A 22023-nucleotide genomic window follows, 5' to 3' on the forward strand; every position below is an offset into this window, starting at 1 on the left:
AAGTATGGACACTTCTGTTAGTGTTTTCTCCTCAAAAAGTAATCTACGTTTGAATTTTCTACCACCTAAATAATATTCCGGGGGGGGGGGGGGGGGGAGGGAAACCCATTTACTTGGATACCAATGGTACCTTAAGATGCTTAACCAGTCAGGTTCTCTCTCATATGTAATATTAAGGAATTTTCCCAAGGACATATTTGGCAATATCCCTGGAAAAACTATTGTTGTGTCAAGAGCCCTGAGCAGTTATCCATTAAAAACAAGTGGATATATCTCACATGATCAATTTATCCTGTGACTGTGCATCAGGGCAAATACCCTTACTATCTTCAATATTATCTTCATTCCTTTCAGGCCATCCCTGACCCTCTGGAATGCTGTAACTGAGCTGAAACTGGCCCTCAGACCCTCCTCATTCAAGTCCCATAAGACCAATTTTTGCTGCAATTTCTGCAGGAATGGAAGCAAATGGCATATCCATTTGCTAAAGAAGAGATGTCAGCTCTTTACTAAAACATGATGTACACTAACCCTTACAACTTATCTTACTGTCATTGTCCCTGGCTGTAATGCCTGCTAAGTTCATAATGTTTAATTTAGACTGTCAGTTATTAAGGACAGAGATCACACTTCTTTTCAGACTTTTTTTCTGTTTTGAGGGCTGTCCAGCACATCTCTGACATCATAATTATTTGTGAATCATTTTCAAAGGGGCCTGAACGACTTAGGAGGACGAGTTTCTTTGACTGAGTAGGACTTATGCAAAATCCCATCCATCATATGACCAAGTAGAGCCCAGAGGCTCCATTCAGGATCAGGCTCCACCATGCTACATGATAAACACATGAGTTCTGAAGTCACAATTTAATCATGAAATTAGTAAGAAAGTGGAAGACTGATTCTTAATTAAAAACTGACTATCCCACAAAATATGAAGAAAAATTATAAATTATGCATTTGAGGTTTTCTGAACAGATACTGCACACCACTATTTCTTTCCCCCATCATACTATGAAAAGTCTGCATAAGACACATGCATGGTTTATGTCTGAGTCCTTTGTTTGCTCTTGTTTATAATGATACTTTCTTATTTTCTTCTATTTAAGATAGACTGGATTAAAGGTGTATATTAAACAGGCAGAAATTTCCTTTAACAGCATCTTATGCATCATCAACTGCAATCAAAATTCTGCTACACAACTGACAAACTCAATAGATTAAGGTGAAGAAAACTCACGGAAATGAGTAAAAAATATCCATGAGAAAGATGTGGGGGAAAAGAGCATATACCATGAGGAAACACTGCATCTTACTGGGAGAACATCTGATTTTAATTCCACGAAAAGGTATATTACATGTAAAATAATATTTAAAACATGGAAATCTCCAGTTTCAGATGAAGGCCAGATAAGAGGAGTAGTTCATTTTACAGTTTAAACTAATTAAAAAGAATACTTAAAACATTTGAAAGGAAAGAAAATACTTAATGTAACAGGACTATTTAATCTAAATGTCTACAAATAAACTTAACAAAATTACTCTTAACATCAGCATACCAACTCAATTACTTCAACATTTCGCACTGATGGGTCAGGTGCCACCTCTGGCCAATTAGATAACTCCAGGTATCCAGTAGCTTTGGTGTTCAGAGTATGAGATAAGGTGCCAAGCTGGAAACGATCCCTATCTATTAAAAAAAAAGGGGGCGGGAGGGAATATATAACCAACATGAGCTCTATATCACAAAGAGCAATTTTAATCAGGGTTAAAGGTAATTGGCATTATATTACTTCAAATGTCATAGAATAAATATAAACTAGGAAGCTCTTCATAGGTCAAAAAACTGATTTCAGTCCATAGATTACAATAATCTCCCCCATAATGGTCAATAAAAAAGCTAATCAGTCAGTGTGTTTAGAGGTGTTGCTTTGAAATGTAGCTTCTCTAAAAATTACTTCACTGTGAATATTAAGAATGACAGCACAGTTAAACAATCCACATACATGTCTTGGCACAAACACATCCAGAATTTTAATAGTTTTATTTTTTTTAAATGAAGCTGCTTTTAGAGCTTTAAATCTAGGATTAAATCACTATATTCAAATTAAAAATGCAAAAAAGCAGCACAAAAAGTTATCTTCTCAATTAAAATATAATCTTAAATAGAAAAGAATACTACACAGTAGTTTTGATTTTTAAAAATAGCTAGGAAAAACAAGTATAAGGAAATTGACACATCTGAAGAATAATCTGAATAGATTAATTTTTATTACATTTCATATGGATAATGCATTAACAATAGTTGCGCTAATATCCTTCTATTAATGTGGACAACGTTGCTGAGGTGCAAAGACAACTCTTTAACTAAAAGAGAAATTTATTCTTTCTTGAGATATACTTTCTATTATTCAAACCAAATTAAAACAGAATATGATCAGAAATTTATCAGCATGTTCAGGATTATCAGTTAAATACGATACACGGGCAACATACAAACGAAGATGTTATTATGACTTTAAACATTGTTTGTTGAAATGCAAACAATTAAGCAAAGTGCATACTATTCTCATTTACATTTGCTAAGTGATACAACAATTTTAGGCATATGAGAAATAGATTATGCTGCCACATTGCTTTAGGCAATAAATGTTCTGCAGATTTTGGCAGGCATACCTTTAAAAGGAGACTCAAGCAATGGGGCAGGTTTCTGTGCCAGAAATATTTTCTTGGCATATTTGCTTAAAGCTCCACTCTTCTCGTTCGGAACAATAAGCTGCCTAATAAATCTTGTACGGTCTCTGATGTCGTAGCTTTGATCATACTTGCCGAGATTTAATATGTACTGGGTAAGCAATTTTGTCTGTGGAAAAAAACAGAACAAGAAGAGAATACAAGTTATTTATGATTATTGATAACTCTGGATAAACATATTTAAAGAGGTAATAAAAATGAATGGTTATGTCAAACAAATGTTGTTCCATAGGGAATATGCATTTCTAAAGCTGCAAATGGAATTCTGAAGCCAAACCACATGTCCTCTTCTGTACTGGGGAGGTGAATGCTGAGTACTGAGAAGCAGCCATGTGCTAGATTATTAAACTGCTGAAGTGGAAAGAAAGGCATCATTAAAAAAATAATCATATATGGCAAACCCGCTGAAGGGTCTACGTGAGGATAATGAATGTGGAAATACAACTAAAAACATGGCACTCAAAACTTAATCGGAAAAATATGCAGGACATCAAAACATCAGAGGGTATTAGGGGGCTGGCAAACTGCTTCTGCTGAGGTGTGTTTTATGAAGAGATACTGTCCCTGGCATAAGCAGTGTCTGCACTCTGACTGCACTCAGTTACTTTACCCTGAATTATGACCCATTAAAGCAGACACATGAATCACTGAACTGGATTACTGCAAATTATTTGCAGTGCATTTAGCTGTTACTTTTTCATAAAAGCAAGCTGCTGATGCCCTCTAAAAACCAGGATAAAAGACTTCTTCCATTTTTTTCTCGCAGCTTAAAGCCTCCAGTAATATCGGTCATTTATTTATTTATGTAAGGGAGCAACTTATATTATCACAGCTTTTTACAGCATAATAGGATTTCCTAATTCAATGTCTGAGAATATTAACAAGAATTGAGTAATTTTAATAATTCAGTTTAATTTTAATAAAACAGGGAAACGGGAAACACATGAACATTCTTTGACAAAAACTTAGATTTACTGAACACAGTGTAAAGAGAATAATACTGTACATAGAGCTATAAACCACTCATAAAATACATTTTCTAGCCATTAAAAGAAAAAGTGAAAATTTGCCAAAGAGGATATTTTATATTGAAAAACAAGCTCTTGCATATTTTATTTTTTGCCATACATTTAGCTTTATTTTTGTTCTGTATTATAATCAAGAGCTTGAAAAGCATGGGTTAGAAACAGATACCAAACACATCTGCCTAAAAATGTCAATGTAAAGTAAAATTTACTAGAAAAACTCAGTTTAGCAATTTCAACTGTAATAGTAAAAACAGGGATATATGATTTTCCATAGATACATATTTTTTTTCTGAATGATTTTGATTAATATAAAAATGAAATAGAGTAATAAAATCAGAGAACTTCATTTCTCTTCTAGCATGTTGATGTATATAAATAGCACAAGATGCCCTATGATGTCAGCAAAAGATTTGAAAAAAATACATATTACATTTCTAATAATTAAAAGTATACTTCTCAGTGTTTTCTCTTTTCAGTGGGCTCTTCCTCCCTTCCCTTCTCCACTTCTATCAGGCACCTAACAGAGATTATATCAAAAGGCTTGCTACTGTATGAACTCTAGAAAAGGGACAATGCTCTTTATTTCATACATTTTGCATGTTACAAAATGGATGCTTTCATGATGATATATGTAATTTTATTATTTTATGTATATCAGATAGAAAACACATAATCATCCAGACTCATGCAGTGTTTATGCTGTGTAGTCCAAATGAAATGCACTGTCTCAGAAAGGGGGTTCTTGGGTATCAAAGGTTAAACTAAATCAGGTTATCCGTTCAGCAACCCTTGCTATCAGGCCTTTCCTGCTGTAAATTAAAACAAACCCCTCTCAACCTGCCAGAAACTCAAACAGAACAGAGTGAAGAAGATTACAGACTAATTGTGAATTGCCACTAGGGCACATAGGTCTTCGCTGGCATAGAGACAGTGCTTTATGCTTCCTTGTACCAGCACTGATGTATGAATTTGGTCCAGTTCGGTTTATTTTTATTTATGAGTAGAATCAGTCCATTCCAAAAAGGGATCACTTAATCCCAAAATCTACAATTAACTTATATGTCCTTCATTCATAATATAGACACATCAAAATTTGTATTCCTATAGCCCTATGGAAGAATGCTTTATGTCTTCAAGTTTCCTTCAAGAGTGATTATTTGCTCAGAATATCACATGCAGCATTCAATATGGAAATTTGCATGGAAAGACTAATTTCTCTTATCCTGTGACAATGCACACATAGAACAAAAACAACAGTTTTGAGACTAATAAAAACAAAAATTATACTAATGTATACATATCGGTTTTTGACAACAACCAATAAATTGAACTGTCATAGGAGAGAGAAAGGATTTGAGCAAACAAGTTATTCCAGAGGAACAGGATAAGGAGGCCCAGAAATTTTAATTTGTAGCTTGAGAAGAGAAAGCGCAAGATATTTTTCCAACAGTATGTCATAGCAGCACAGATAAAGAAATATCCACCCCCAAGTTTGGATGAAGATACTAGTTTAATAGATTTCAGAGTTTAAGGCCAGAGTAGATTATTAGACCATCTAGTCCAGGGGTGGCCAAACTGGGGCTTGCAAGTTGCATGAAGTTCTTGGATGGTTAAAGTATGTCCTGTGGAGACACCTCCCCCACAATTCTCCACCTACCACACTTGGGTATGGGGGACTAGGAGGGAAGCTTGGGCACATCTACACAGGAGTGCAAAAGTTGAATTAACTTTCAATTGCACAATTTAAGTCGAAATAGCTTAATTTGGCTTTTGGTGCTGTCAAAACAGCAGGAAATCAAATGAAGAACACTCTTCCTTCGACTTCCCTTACTCATCATAAAATGAGGGTTCCAGGAGTCAGAGTAAGAAGTCCTCCAGCTTCTATTATTTCAAAATAATGGCTTGCAGTGTAGACACACTCCTTGCTATTTCAGAATAACATCAATTATTCTGAAATAAGGCTACAGTGTACACACAGACCTTGAGACATCTGTCTTGCAGCAGCATGATGGAGGAGGGGCTTGTGCCCAGCAAGCAATGGGGCTTCAGGGTATCAACAGAGAAGGGCAGAAGCCCCAAAACCTGGCAAGGCATGCCCCGGCTTCTGAAGATTGTCGTATGTGGCTCAGAGGGTCAGTAAGCCTGTCCACTCCTGACCTAGTCTGACCTCCTGTACATTATACACAATCACATTTTACCCACATACTGAGCTCATTTACTTCAGACAGTCTAAACTATTTCAGTCCTCACTTATATATCAGTGGCAGAGAAAAGAGACCTAGCTGTGACTAATACTTGAGGCCATGAAAATGGCAGAGAACTGATTAGGTGGAATACAACTGGATCATCCCAGGAAATGATATTTACTCCATGCTCCAGAGGAAGGCAAAAATGTAGTCCCTGCTAATATGACCTCAGGGAAAAATCCTTCCTGATACCAAATATGGTGATCAGTTTGACTGTAAGCATGTAAGCAAGACACACAAGCAAAGCATCTAAAAAGAGGATTCTGTATACCGCCATAGAGCCCTGGTTTTATCCTGCCTGGTTTCCCTTTTTCGAAGAAAAGTGAAAAACAGAACTGGTCAAGTGTGCATTCAGGAGGAATCCTTCCTGACCTCTGATCAGCTGAAGCCTTGAAGCATAAGATTGTCTCAATGGAGAACCGCAAGTGTTACAAGCACGTTGAGCGCAATGCAGAAGGAGATCCAGGAAGATTACTAAAAAAATAGGGGGAAAAGGAAATTGCATACACTGTAATTGAAAATGTCTATTATATCTAAAATACTGTAGTGCTATTTATAACTAAATATAACATTATTGAGTTTACCAAATGGTATTTTGTAATCTCTCTGTTGCTTTTCAGTGGAAGCCATAGAAGAAAATACACAAAATCTCTGAAACTTTAGTAGCCACTAAATTACTGGTCGATTCCCAGTTGAAAAAAAAAAACATATTGTTCGAGTCCAGTGAAATAATTGTGAAATAGAGACTGCTTTCTCCATTACATATATTGGAATAGCTGAGGAAGTCTGTTATGATGCTGAGTTTTCTATATATGTGGGTTGCTCAAAGAGAAATTATTTTCTGCCATTTCAGCCTAACCTCTTAGACACTTCCTTCTACAACTGTTGAAGGTTAACTGAATAGATCCATGACCAGATTCTATTAAATCTGAAGCTGAAAATAAAGAAGTGTTTGTTGCTGTTTGACCACTTGTTTTGCACCAACATCTGCTTCACATTGGTTTTACACCTGGAGAAATTAATTGTTCTAGCCGACCGCAGATGTGGAATTCCTTTGTGAGCAGGCTGATTTCCACAAACATTTCCTGAAATTCTCAACAACTGGGAAGTACTTAAGTTCAATATTGAGATGACAGGCAAGAAGGAGCTACTGTGAAGTTGAAAGCATTAATTTACAGTAAGTAATAAAGCAAAGCAGATGAATGACTTTCTTGCTGGAAGGATGGGCCTGAAAGGGCATTTTTGTTTCAGAGAAAACTTTATATAGAGGAGATCTGAGAAAGTACATACGATTTTTTTCTTGAGCACTAAAATGAACTCTTAAAATTGGAGCACTCTTAAGAATGAGTGATAAAAGAAGGTAGCATGTTTAGTGGACAACTTGGGATTTTAGAAGAGACTATTTTTACCACTGTTAGGATTTATCATACATTCCCAAGAGCACTCTAAAACCATCTCGAGCCTGTTTATTTTGTGAAAGTCTGAAACTCTTCCTAGTAAAGAATGGCTGTTACTACAAACAGTCTGAGATAATTAATGGGGTCATGGAAAGACAAAAACAGTATTTAAAAAAAAAAACACGTTGAAAACCTTGAACCTAAAGTATTTCTTAACAAAATTCCTAAAGTCTTCAGAATACTATGAAGAGAATCCCAAGAATATTTTAACATTGAATATTTGGACCACGGTCTCAAATGCAGACATAAGAACACTGGCAAGATAATGGACTCTTTATGGTGGAACTCCTATCTCCATCTTGGAAAAAACTTTGGATGAGTTCATAGCACCAATTTATTTTTGTAAAATCAGGAATTAAAGTGTGTTTATACCATAAAGCTTATTCACTTTCAACTGAAATCACTGCCATTAGGAAAATGATTTTACATACAAGAAGCCTGATGAATTCCAGTTCTCTAGTTTCACATAAAGACTGTTCTTACCCCTTTTCTTTGCTAATATATATCCCTGTTTCTCTGCTAACCAAAAACTGACATTAAACATTCTAATATAGTGCAGCTATAGTATAATTTTCCTCTTTATATTTAAGTAGTAATACTTTTAATTCACTCTTAATATGAGAACCAAATTAGGTATACTAGATGGAACTGTATAAATGGACAGTATAAACTGAATACATTTATAATTACAATAAAATACATTTTGCTTGTTACTATAATGAGGATAAAAAAAACGAATTTCATCTAATCAGATGGTTTAAAAGATTCCTTAGTGTCACAAAATGGCAAGCAATATCATCAGAGAAGCACCGTCTGAAAGAGTGCCGCTCAATTGGGAGAAGAAATAGATACATCATTACAGATGCTCAAGGGAAATTTAAGAGTAGGTATCAGAATGGAGAGAAACTGCAGACCACCAACATATTCCTGAGAAATGTAAGAGGGAGGTTAGAACATCTTGTAGGAAGCCAAACAGTCCTAAAAAGCAGTGGGCTGACAAAATGGTCTGGCCCCCAAACAAAGCAGGCTGAGATGGCTGACCCTGTACCTTGGAAGGGATGGAGTCTTGGGCAGAAGGGGCAGGGCATAGCAGCAATGTAAAGGGCCCAGAGCTCCAGCCCCTGCTGATACTGCACGCTGGGCCCTTTTAAATTGCTGGATCCTGTGGCAGTTGCCCTATGCCCCGGCCTCTTCCTGTCAGCGAACCTGCCAAAAGCATGTCAAACTTAGCAATGTAAGCATTTTGCTTTGGAGCTTTACAATGAGAAAGCATTAACCCAAATAACTGAAAAAAATCAAGTAGCGTTCAACAAATTTCCTGCAAACAGGACTCTAAATGTCACACAACCCTAGGGCTATGTCTAGACTGGCCCCTTCTTCGGAAGAGGCATGCTAATTTCTAACTTTGGAATAGGGAAATCCGCGGGGGATTTAAATATCCCCCGCGGGATTTAAATAAACAAGGCCGCCGCTTTTTTCCCCGGCTTGGGGAAAAGCCGGAAAAGAGCGTCCAGACTGGCGCGATCCTCCGGAATAAAGCCCTTTTCCAGAGGATCTCTTATTCCTACTTGCACGTAGGGCTTTATTCCGGAGGATTGCGCCAGTCTGGATGCTCTTTTCCGGCTTTTCCCCAAGCCGGGGAAAAAAGTGGCGTCCATGTTTATTTAAATCCCGTGGGGATATTTAAATCCCCCACGGATTTCCCTATTCCAAAGTTAGAAATTAGCATGCCTCTTCCGAAGAAGGGGCCAGTCTAGACGTAGCCTAGTGGTAAGACATGGGCCTCCTGTTCTGTATGCTACTCATTGTGGGTCCAGTCAGTGATGTGGTAGTAAACCTGCATATGAAAAACTTTAGATATAGATTTAAGAAATTAATATCTTGTAGCAGGAAAGCAGTGATGTTGTTAGAATTTATAGGACCCTACGAAGTACTATTAAACTAGCATCCCATGCCCAATGGTAGCCTGGAGGGAGATGGTTGATAATTTTTTGATAGATGTGATTTTATAATCTTCAGCAACACACTAGTATTTTTAAAGCAAATTTTGAACTAAGGTCCTGTAGTAATTTACACAGTAAATTCAAATAACAACTAATAGTCTTGCAGCACCTTAACATCTACGTGTTTTGTTAGTCTTTAAGGTGCTGCAAGACTATTTGTTGTTTTTTTAAGTTTTTCCAGTTAGAGATTAACTCGGCTACTCCTCTGAAACAGTAAATTCGGAAACTGACAGTATGCATCTGGGGTTGGCAAGTGCCTGTTAAATGGCTTCATTATCACTTGAATGGCTCTTTCATATGTTTTGATAAAAGATCTGGCAGGCTTTTTCATTTTTAAGTTAACTAGATCTTCTCCAGAGGAAGCAGAGCTACAGAACAGGGATAGAAAGAGGCAGATGCATGGACATTAAGATCCAGGGATGCCCCGATTTTTCATGTGCCCTACGCAGTTCATATTCTGCATATGGATAAGAATGGCCCTGCAGGAAAGGAGTGCTTCCTTATATAGTGTCACTCTTACCTGTTTTGAGTTGGTTAAATACAGTTTTGCTCCCAAATTTACAATCTGCAGCTTCACAAGTTCATCTTCATTAGTGAAGTTCTTAGCCATCTTTCTCAAAACATCAGGTGCAATCTTTGGAACTCGTTCACAATATTCCCCAATTAGCCAGAGGATGCTGGCTCTAGCCACAGGAACCTAAGTGACAAAAGAGTTAAATATACATTTCACAAGAGTGCTCATTTGTAACTCATTTGCTACAGAATAGGCATATAAGGTATGCAAGTAATCAAATATTTACTACTTCAGGTTAACTAGTTTGAAGGCACAAGAACCTAGCGTTCCTTTATAATCCAATTTTGAACTTCTCTCACGTCACTAAAATGACAATGTGTCTGAATTTTTATTACAATTATCCTAAATAAGATAAAAATTCTCTCAAAAGTGTAAGGCAAATTTGACATAGAATTTGGAAGAGATCGGGGCTCCAAATTGAAATTCTCTCACCTCCTGAATGTTTTTCTAATAGTTTTGATGTCCAGAATTACAAAATATCATGTCCAGAAACTACAAACTGTTTTTACTGGGTTGGTTTTAATGAAGACTGATATCTTTGACCACATGTGGTTGGTCTGTTGGTAAAAGTTCAAAATGCTGGCTATTAGGGGCTAGTATGAACTCCATGATGACTTCATAAAGGTAAAGAAAGATTATGACAAATGGGGTGCAACTGAGAGCAGTTATGAGTTTAATGGAGAAAGCCACATTCAAGAAGAAGAGTACTATGTAGTGTCCTATGGTAATCAACTTCAAATTGTACACTATGTGCCACCCCAAGCTATAGTTCTCCTCATATAATGGGGGAAGAAGGTAAGGGGCGGAGGTGTCTGTTGTTGTGCCTAGTAGTATAAGGAAAGCAAGTTTAAGTTACACAGAAGAAAGAATTTTTCTGTGGATAAAAAGGGACTCGCATCACTAAGCATTGTTTTAAAATAGCAAAAGAACAACAGATTTGCTACATGGCAATTTTTTAAACACTTTTACTGTGATTTTATAGTGTTTTTCACTACAGTAGCATACAGATATTTTCAACCTTTACTTCACTTAAGCATAAATGAAAAGTCCAAACACTGAAAAGATATGCAAGCTACAGTTAATGTAACTCCAAAACAATATAATGAAGGAAACATAAAACTCTAAGATAAAGCATATTTTCTGGTAACATTCACAGTGTTTCTAAACTGTATTAGGATGAGTTTGTCAGAGCAAGTAGAGACATACTGAACAACTGTCAAGTGAAAAAGTTTTAAATAGTTCGAAAATATATTCATGTAATGGGATAAAACTGATGATATTACTGTACACCAATTTCTGAAGGGAAAGAGGTGATTTCTAATGTTCCAAAGGTTACACTGCATTAAGACCTTACTCCCAATCTATTATTTTAAATTGGGCTAAAGACTAGTAATTGAGTGGTACATTAAATTTTCCAGTATAGGAACAGTTCAAGTTTCCTGCAGTACGGATAGAAACCTCTAAATAAGAATATATGGGCAACTTCAGATTTCAGTTATGCTAGATTTATTTTTCTTAAATATTTCATTACATACTTGTTAAAAAATAGAATTTTACAGGAGACCACCAACTATACTAGTTTAGCTAGCTGCATCAGAGAAGCATTTTTTTTTTTGCATACAAGTTTATCTTTCATAAGCCACTTACCCACATATCAGACCTATTCAGGTATATTGTCGATTATCTGAGGATAGGCAATTTAATACATCCTCTAAATTATATAGGGCCCAAAAATTTATAACCACTGACATATTTAAGCCACTGTATTTTATTCCGTCTAATGATTTTTCTGTTAAATTATTTAAATGATTTCCACAATATAGCTGTTAATGCAAGAACTAGGGCCACTTAAAATGATTTTTTAAATTCGTATTAAAAATTGCACCAGAATGAAGATTCATTCGAATGACAAAAGATAGTCTCGTGAGTTTGATCCTATTTTTTTTTGTTCTTTTGACCAAGGTGGTTAGCTTGCTATGCAAATACTGTATATATTAAACCCAGTTTTGTGCAACAAGGATCAATATCAATTAGAGACTTTTTGAATCAACCCTGAACGAAAGCCATTTTAATGAAAAGTATATATGGAACTGATGAACCCAATGATTCCGTGTCAGTGGATTCGATAGGGGTCAGAATCACATAATATTTTCAGATTTCTTTTTTTCCCCTCTGTTTAAGTCTCTTCGTCCTCATCCATGTAATAGCAAGTATATGATCCTGTACCCATTGTTTGAGACATTCTAAACCAGTTAAAAACAGCAAACAAGAAATGAAGCTACTTCTACTCCTTCATTGCCTTTCCCAGACATCTTAAGTAGGGATCTTGAATTGACAAAAATACAGGAAATAATATTTCCATTATGTAGCCCTGCTTTGCATTATCCTCAAAGGAAAACAGGATTGTAAATTACTTTGCCTGATGCTTTATTCTATATGCCCTGAGCAAGTGGTTAAGTGCACTTTTCAAACCCTAGTATTAGAAAGCAGTTTCTACTGCCATTTTAACCCATTAACTTGTCTGGGGAGAGGGGGAGGGGAAACAAGGCCTTGGCTGCTCAGCAGTTAGAGAAAGACATCTAGAAAGATTTTACAAAACACTAAGTAAATAAGCTTAATTCCATAGCTATTATGTTTTCAACTAAAACCTTATTCCACCACATGCCATTCTAAAATATATCTTGTACACACTGATTTTATTTACTCAAATTTGTCAAGGAAGGAATCAGACATCTAAACCAATAGCAGATTAGGCCTAATATTCTGTATCCACACCTAATTAGGTTTTAAAATTTAGCAGGGATTAGAAAGGGAGTGAAATGGCAAGCTGTCTGCTAGAGGATGGGATAGTGCCGGAGAAGGAGCAAAAGGAAAAAAAAGTATTGGTTTTTTTTTGTTTTTCTGAATTGTTTTCCACAGTGAAATACTTCAAGGATTCCTCTATTATTTTACTCCAAGGGAATTCTGCACTACTGCCCGCGCTCAGAATTTATGTCCCCCATAGAATTGTTTGCTTCCCCACAGAAGAATGACCTTTTGGATGGGAAACAAATGGAAATCTCAAGAGCAATTATGTGACCCTCTCCAGTGATGTTTTGGGTGCCCGGGCAGTAATATACTGTGGGGCATAGAAGACCCCACCTGATGGCTATAACCCTACACTAGGTTCAAAAGCTAGTCTCAGCTGGACTAGGGAAGACAGGACTTGGTCTCCTGCATGGCATCTGGGGCTGCATCAGACTTCTGCCCCAGCTGCAGAAAGCTCTACAAAGCTCTGTTCCCCCTTCCTGCACCCATTGCTCTTCAACTGAAGGGAAAAGGGTCCCTGAACAGGGAATTGCTCCCCAATCTACCCAACCCCTGCAAATCCAGACCTGCTCATACCCAGCCCTTCCTTCCCAACCTCACCATGCCCCCACACTCAGAAACCCCCAAATGAGCCTTACTTTCCCTGCATCCGGACCACCCCAAAGAGCCACCTGGATCGGCACCCCAACACAGCCAACCAGATGTGCTTAGATTCCCACCCCACTGAGACCCATGACTCCAATGGAAGTACCTCCCACTGAGTCCCTCACACTCAGATCCTATTGCCAAGCTCAATGCACTCAGACCCAGATCCCACACTATGAGCCCCAAAACCTTCATCTGGATCATCCCTGCTGACTCCCATTACTGTTGCACCCAGAGCCCCCCAGAAGCCCCTGTGCATACAGATCCCCGCAGCCCCCAAATCCCAATGAGCTGCCTACACTCAGACAGAACCCTTTCAACCCATATCTGGATCCCCTACACACTTGGATCCTGCCTTACTGAGCCTGCTTGCCCGCACCTGGCATGGAGGGGCCAGGGCTCTGAGGTGATTTTGGTACATATCCAGACTTTGCACTGTGTCAAGGCTAGGTGCCTCCTCACCAATGAGAGGAGCTGCACAATGATCTTCCAGCTCTCACAGCTGACCTGTGCTCTCCAGTGCCATACTGGAGTCTTCACAGTTCTTTGACAATAACATTTGCAGAATTTTAAATTGTGCACATAACTGCATTTTTTCCCCCACACAGAATGCCCTCAAGAGTAATTATATGAAACCTAACAATGTGAAATTCGTTAAAGGTGACCCTGCTCCCTCCTACAGCTCAGTGGCTTCTCTCTTTGTTTTATTCTGGCTAAAACAAATCCAGTATTTTCCAAGTTGCAATGCCTCAAAGAAAATACCATATTCAAGAGAGAAAACTGAAAAACTCTAGGACACTAAACAAATGTAAAAAATGGTTACTCACCTCTCTTAATTGCTGTTCTTTGAGATGTGTTCACATCCATTCCAATTAGGTGTGACCCATGCCCCTAATTCCTTCTTTCCAACTACTCTGAGGCTGTGTTCAGACTCAGGGGTTTTTTCGAAAAAAGTAGCCTTTTTTCGAAAAAACTTCCCCTGCGTCCAGACTCAAGCCGCATTCTTTCGAAATTAATTCGAAAGAACGTGGCTTTTCTTTCGATGGCGGTAAACCTCAATTTACGAGGAAGAACGCCTTCTTTCAAAAGTTCCTCTTTCGAAAGAAGGCGTTCTTCAATGTAAATAGGGCTTCTTCGAAAGAGAGCATCCAGACTCACTGGATGCTTTCTTTCGAAAAAGCAAGACGCTTTTTCGAAATTTCTCCGTGCAGTCTAGACGCGCTCTTTCGAAAGAGGCTCTTTCGAAAGATGCTTTCGAAAGAGCCTCTTTCGAAAGAGGCTTGCAGTCTAGACATAGCCTGACAGAGGGGAAGGAAGGAGGATATTGAAATGGGCACAAACACCACATCTCAATGAACAAGCAAGAGAAGTTAGTAAACATTTTTTCTTCTTTGAGTACTTATTCACATCAATTCCAATTAGGTGACTCCCAAGCAAATCCCAGGGGGAATGGAGGAGTTGGATTTAGTGCATTACATATGGCAGGACTGCTCTTCCTACAGCAGCACTGTTCCTTGCCTGCTGATCAATGGTATAATGTGCCATGAAAGCACGAATTGAGGACTAGGTGGCTGATCTATCTATATCCTGAACTTGGACTTGGGCTAAGAAAGCTATGAAAGAATGGGCCTTGTGGAATAGGCGGTGATCGCTGGAGCAGAGGTACTGCTGACTTGTAGCATTTATGGATACAATCCATAATTCACAAAGAGATAGTTGAGAAGAAACAGAGAGGTCCTTAATGCAGTCAGCAACAGCCACAAAGAGCTGGGATGACTTCCTGAAGGATTTAGTTTGGTTGCCATAAAATGCTAGGGCTCTATGAATGTCCAGAGAGTGCAGCTGTTGTGCTTTGGCATGCCGCTTTGGGTGGAAAGCCATGAGAAAAATATTCCGACCCAGGTGGAATTGGGACACCACTTTGGGAAGGAAGGCTGGATGAGACCTGAGCTGTGCCTTAACATTGTGAAAGATAGTATAAGGGGGCTTGGACATGAGTGCTCGTAGCTCCAATACCTGACTGGCAGACATAATAGCTACTAGAAAAGCTACTTTCCACAACAGGTAGAGCAGCAAGTGGGTGACCAAAGGCTCAAATGGTTGAAGCATTAGCTTAGAAAGGACCAAATTCAGATCCCATGTAGGGGGAGATGGCTGCATTTGGGGATAAACCGTTTTCAACGCCTTGAGGAAGCATACAACCAAGAAATTTACCACAACTGATCAGGCACTCTGACCAATGTGAAACACAGAAATGGCTGCTAAGTAGACTCTGATAAATAGGATTAACCTCTGATCTTTCAGTCCGAGCAAATAATCTCGAATGAATGGGATAGATGCCTACATTGGGGCTATCTGATGCTGAGCGCAGCATCATGAGGACTTTTTCCTCTTGGCAAGGTAAGTGGCTCTAATGGATGACTTCTTGTTGCCTAAAAGGATCTGCAGAACCTGGTGTGAGCACTGGAACTCCGTGACATCCAGCCATGGAACTTCCAGGCCATGAAGTACAGAGACTGAAAGTCTGGGTGCAGGAGGCACCTATGGTCCTGAGTGATCAGGTTCAGGTAAAGGAAAAGCTCTGTGGGTGCTAGGTGCTATTGTAAGTAAGTGAACATAGTTCTCCAACACTGCCACTGATAGTAAGAAGGAACTGAGGGGTGGACAGTCAGTGGGGACATATATAGTGAACTTTATCAATGCCACTCCAGGGGGCTCGCTGGCTGACTGGCTGAATGCCGCTAAGGGAAAAGTTTTCAATGACAGCACAGGCATGCCTAACTGGAATCAATGTGAATAAGCACTTGAAGAACGTACTGAATATGGAGAGGCTTTCATATTAAAAATAAGGTATATGTAGATGTAAATTGATCCAAAGGTTTGAAAAAGTTTGAACAGTTATCCCAGAACAGGGCAAATAGTTCAGGCAAGACTATGAGCTGCAGTTTTAGAGCTGGTGTAGGAACAACACAAATACCAACCCCATACTCTATGACTCTTTGCAACAATTTAAGGAAGGCAAAACTTAATAAATGGAAATAGCTAGCCAACATGAACCCTATCATACCTGAAATGCAACAATAAAATGATGCTCCAGAAGTTCCCTGCTGAGATTTATTAGGGAGGAAGGGGGAGAGGCAGCAGCAGCAGCAGGAAGAGAAGTGGAAGTACCCTAAGACCTCTCCCAAATATCAAAGTTTCCCTATTCTATTCTAGCAGCAAGAATAACAACTTAACTCTTTTTCTCTTAGCTACCCAATGCTTCTTAATGCCTCCTGTCAATGGCATGCCCCAATATAATTTCCCTTCCAAGTGTTAAGATCTCCCATACACCTTAATCTCCCTCAAACTGAGAAAGTTGGCAACTCCTTATACACTCTTCATCCCAGTGGCAAGTATTCCTTTTCACCTCCTGATTTAAAATTAGCTCTGCAGATCAGTTCACAATCAAGTTATGCACAGTCACAGAACCAAGAATGTCTCTGAAACAGTACGAAACAGTACGAAAGACGACAGAAGGAAAATACCACCAATATTTGGAAGAAGTTCCCAACATCTAGCAAATAACACAGAGGTGAACAGCGAGTGCTTGCTCCTGGGTACAATGTGCCCCTGCCAATCTTTGAGAGGCAATAGAGCAGGAGTGTCTTTCTTATGCATCTGTAGAGAGCCTACCATAGTAAAGATGAACTACTACAATATCGACAGGCTTAGCAGAATTTAATTTTTTGTATTCTCAATTATTTTTATCAATTTTCAAGGTTATTAAAATATTATTTGTTCATTTGTGGAGGTAGGCCAGGGCTAGGCCAGTGTAGACAGCATGCTTCAGCAGGCTCACTGCATATTCATGTGTCAGGACACCAAAGATAAAGGTGCAGGGGAAGCTGTTGTCATCCTGGTCTGGACTGGAGCCCCTGGCCAGGACTGTAAGAGGAGTGGAATGAGCTGTTGCCTGCTGCCCTGTTGTTCTTGCCCAGGGATGGCTTCCTAACTAGCAGCTGACAAATGAGAAAGTGGGGCCATAACAGCAAAGCTGCAAAGGGCCTTCTGCTTGATCTCAGGACCAGTGTCACCTAATTCCTGCAAGCACAAAGTGCAGGTAAGGGTGCAGTACTGGCAGGGCAGAAAAGAGCAGAGACCCCTGACACTATTAGCTGCTAGTAGTGAGCAGATTCACGACAGCAGGGCAGCAGTGAACTTGCCCTGCATTGCCACAGGAGTCACTGAGATTTCTAGGCCTGGAGGAAGGCTCTTTGCCACCTCCTTTTTGTAGTGCTGGCCATGATCTCAAATTCTGCAGTGCCAGGACCTCAGCCTCCCCTGCACCTTGTTACCTGCAGGAATCAGGTGACATTGGCCCTGAGATAACACAGGGAGTCCTCTGCAGCTTCATTGTCAGGGACTTACTCATTCACTTGTAACAGCAGTGCTGCAGAGGGTTCCCTGCATGGTGGCAAAGCCTATACCCTATTCCTGCAGGCACGTCAACTGTTACTGATTGATTTTCTCCTGTCGATTTCTTTGTGTCAGCTGAAATCAAGGTTTACAGACAGTTATTGATTAAAACAGAATCCTGCCAAGCCTAAATAAGAATAATAATTTAACATGTAGGGGGAAAGATACAAATGGATAGAAGCTGAATACTGAAGAATACTGAAGTAGTATTCTGGAAGAGAATCAAAACTCAGACTACTTGGGTTTTCAGATAAGTTAACTGTCATGTTAATTTCTTTTGTTAAAGATGGTAGCAAGTCTTATAATATTTATGATATGCTGAATCTAAATATGGTTGTTGCCAAGCTGCTTGTTTTATTTAAAAGGCCTTTATCAAGAGAACAAAGTAACACATAGATGTGTATCTTATGCACATATGCTAATGTTGTACTATTTAAAGTAACTTTGGTATACAGTGGCAAATTGTATCAACATCCTATTAGGCCAGTTATCAGAGCAACATCTACTTATTTGATAATACTGTTCTTAAGCATGGATCTTGTTCCAGTTGCCTACATTTGCATACTGTAGTCCTGTTCAAACAAGTCATGGAGACCTGCACCTGCACTACTAACTTCTGCATTTAATAGTGTGCCTACATGCAATCTGCTGGTATTGGTGATATGACCTGTGGCACCAGATTTCCATCCTTCTGTTGTCAACCCACTCTACTTAAAGAGCAAGTACAGTATTTGGGAAGTAGGCCTGTCTCCAAAATAGTGCTTAGTAATGAGCTCTCCATACGTGAAAGAAAAGTGCATCATTACTTGGGGATAAAGCTTCTGATGACCACAAGCATGTGAACAAAATGGCACATGCTTTGTCAATGATCTGGACTTTTATATACATCTAATAAACAAACTCTGCAGCACTTTTCACCTTCAAATCTGTGTCATCCCATGCAAGATCAATTAGAAGCTGATGGCATTGCTCAAAAATTTTCCATGTGGTCTTCTTGCTGTGTCCAGCATCACAACCAGTTGGGACATAAAATGCAGTTTCCAGAACAGTGCGTATTGTAGTTGCTCACAAATGGCATGAACAACAAAGCACTTTCGTTCCTTTGATGGGACAGCTTTCATCCACAGCTATCTATATGTCATTTGCGATAGTGAGACATTAAGGTAATGAGTACATCAGTCTCCCTGGCTGCAACAACCAACACTGAGTATCCCCGTGGACACAGTGTAAAATCATTCTTGGGTCAACGTCATCCTGAAAGCCACCAGCCAGAATGATTTTATATGGTGCTTGGGTCATTAGTTGCTCCTCCTGATTTTTTAGATCTGCCTTCCACTACTCTTTGGAGAGGTCTTGTACCTCTTGAGCATTTCTACATTGTAGGCTCCTTATAACAGCTGTCAAACTCCTCCTCATCTATTCTACAGAAGTGTGCTCCAGTCCTAAGTACTGTTTTTACAGATATTCCTGCAAGGTCTCCCAACATTTTAATTCCAGATGGCTTCAGGAAGCTTGCTCATTATTACACAACAGCTTCTCCCAATAGGGGTAGCTTTTGGGAGCAGTGGACATCTGCTTGACGTCAGTACATTGAGTATTGCTTTTGTGCCTGCTCTTACTCTTTCATTTGACTTTGCTAATGCCAAAGGGCAGACATTACATTTCAAAATTTGTGGCAAATTCATAATCCTGCTGGCTAGATAGGCATGATTAATTCTGAAGAATATTTCTGCCTACTTGCATGGTAAAGGCTTTTCCTTTTACTTCTCCCCACACCTCACGTAGCACGAAAGAAGTTGGAACATTATGTATTTATTTTACAGTGGATAGTATATGCATCTAAGCTATTTTTACACAAAGCTGTCCAATTGTACTTGTCCTGGGATCTCTTCATGTAAAAGTGCATCTTCAATGGCTTTAGTAACCAGATCTTTTGTTTCAATATTTTGCAATTAAGTGGGTGGCTCCTTTCGAGAAAAACCTGAATCACTGATGTGTTCATAAGAAGGCATTCTCATCTTCATTATCACATTGCTGTAACTTTCTTGACTCACAATGAATAAGTTGTCCTGGTGTCTACTGAAATTCAGGCTCTTAGATTTTAAGTCAAGGCCTATTTACTGAGGGCTGAACAAGTTTTGGTGAGACCTGCAATTTCACCTCCTTTCATTCCTATGCCTTTAAGCAATTTGACTTTTATTAAGGTCCACTTGGCTAAACTTTGGAAATGATCGCGTAAGAAAATTTCCGTTTTGGAACTCCTTGATCATGTCAGTCAATAGAAGATGCAATTCTGTTATGCAGATGGCACCCTAACATGCATAGTTTGTGTGGCCAGGTCTCATGGGAGAATGTGCAGTGTACATTTGAAAATCAAGAGTTGCAGCTCTCAATTTTTTTCCCTCTGGGCACAGGTGAATATCAGCAGTAGGGCCACCATTTCCATGTACTGCCAGCAAAACCTAAGTTGGCACTACTTTCGTCTTCACTGGTCACAAACAAAGAGGTGACATTTTGAAATCTTTGTGAAGCACAAACTGCCATGAGCTCATCATAACAATGTGACTACACACCTTTGATGATGTACTATATTGAACTCCTATTATGTGCTGCTATAAAGTCCAAGAGTTGATGAAGAAGCAGGTTCCACTGTGCTTGAAATGTCACTTAGTGAGCATGCATCGCTCTAGCATACAACTTTCATTCGTAGCTTGTTCTACTGAGTTTGGTACAAAACAGATGTGGAGAGCCATTTTTGTGTTAGGGACCATGGACCTACAGAAAAATCAGTTATGGGCCAAAAACAAGTGAGAGGCCAAAAAACAAAACAAACCCCCCCAAAAAACCCTCACAGATGTGGCCCCCAACTGAGAAGCAGGGGAAAAAAGGACACTCCCCTCAAGCTTCAGCATCACTCTGAAGGGTAGACTGGCTTTCATGAAGCAAGTGGAGAAACATGTAAAAGCTATCTGGAATACAAGCAGCTGAATCATTCTCACTGACACTGAAACCTTTATAGCTAGAGTATGAAATTCTCAATGCAAAATATACCAGGGACAGAAATGTGTCATCTTAGAAATGGTCGTATCATCATCCTGGCAAGAATCAATCATTTGTGAAATAGATACATATTTATTCTTGGCTGGAAATAAGTGTTTGTCTCTCAGCAGGAGACCAAGCAGGCAAGGAAGTGAGCTAACATAAAATATCTATACAAGTTTGTAGTTTTTCCTTGAATCATGATCTACTATTGATGCAGGTGTGTGTAATTTCAATGACAGTTTCCTTTGCAAGATGGCAGTAATGGTACGAATCCTCAGGTAGCTTCAAAACATGAACAATAGTGCCTTTACTGGGATCACTACAAGCTTACCACACATATGATACATTAGTTGCAGATGCTCTTGCTTCCTATAGTTTCTGGATTTTAACTTTGTCACTGTACTGGGTATAGCACTTTCTGTGCCACATTACTGATACTATCTGTTCTGAAACAAAAGACAGGACTATGCAGCACTTTAAAGACTGACAAGATGGTTTATTAGGTGATGAGCTTTCGTGGGCAGCACTTTAAAGACTGGCCCATGAAAGCTCATCACCTAATAAACCATCTTGATTGATAGTCTTTAAAGTGCTGCATAGTCCTGTCTTTTGTTTCAGCTACATCTCTATTACTATTTGCTCCGAATGAAAGAGGGACTCAATTCTGTTAATAGACTCTATATTTGCCATCTTGTAGTTTCTTTCTAATGGCTGTTGCCTTTCTTATTCTATGCAATCCTTCTTCAGTTGGTTCATGCATATCATCTTTACCAGATGCTTGGGAAATAATGCAGAGACAGTAGGAAACTTGAGTGGATCTCATGAGGCATACTGATTCTATGGTTTTCCTATAGCTATAACCAATATGAGTGTCATAAAGCCACCCTCTATTTGTAAAAAAAGATCTCCCGATCATCATTTCTGTGTTAATTATACTCTAACTACAAATCATGATGTAACTATAAAACAAAATCCAAGCATGCAAGAAAATGACTCCACATGTTGCAGGAA

At 38.9% G+C, this 22023-nt stretch overlaps 1 protein-coding gene across 1 annotated transcript in view; it reads right to left on the minus strand.

The window, feature by feature from the left end:
- Positions 1-22023, minus strand: part of AP3B1 (adaptor related protein complex 3 subunit beta 1) — a 309804-nt gene that overhangs the window by 130363 nt on the left and 157418 nt on the right. Inside the window, exons 15-17 of the mRNA XM_006119130.4 lie at positions 10006-10182; positions 2674-2860; positions 1557-1687 (exon numbers count right to left, since the gene is read on the minus strand). Of these exons, the coding sequence (XP_006119192.1) occupies positions 1557-1687; positions 2674-2860; positions 10006-10182 (495 nt within the window). The remainder of the gene's footprint in view (positions 1-1556; positions 1688-2673; positions 2861-10005; positions 10183-22023) is intronic.

This window comes from Pelodiscus sinensis, chromosome 6 (genome assembly GCF_049634645.1).
Source record: "Pelodiscus sinensis isolate JC-2024 chromosome 6, ASM4963464v1, whole genome shotgun sequence".
Classification (NCBI taxonomy): Eukaryota; Metazoa; Chordata; order Testudines; family Trionychidae; genus Pelodiscus; species Pelodiscus sinensis.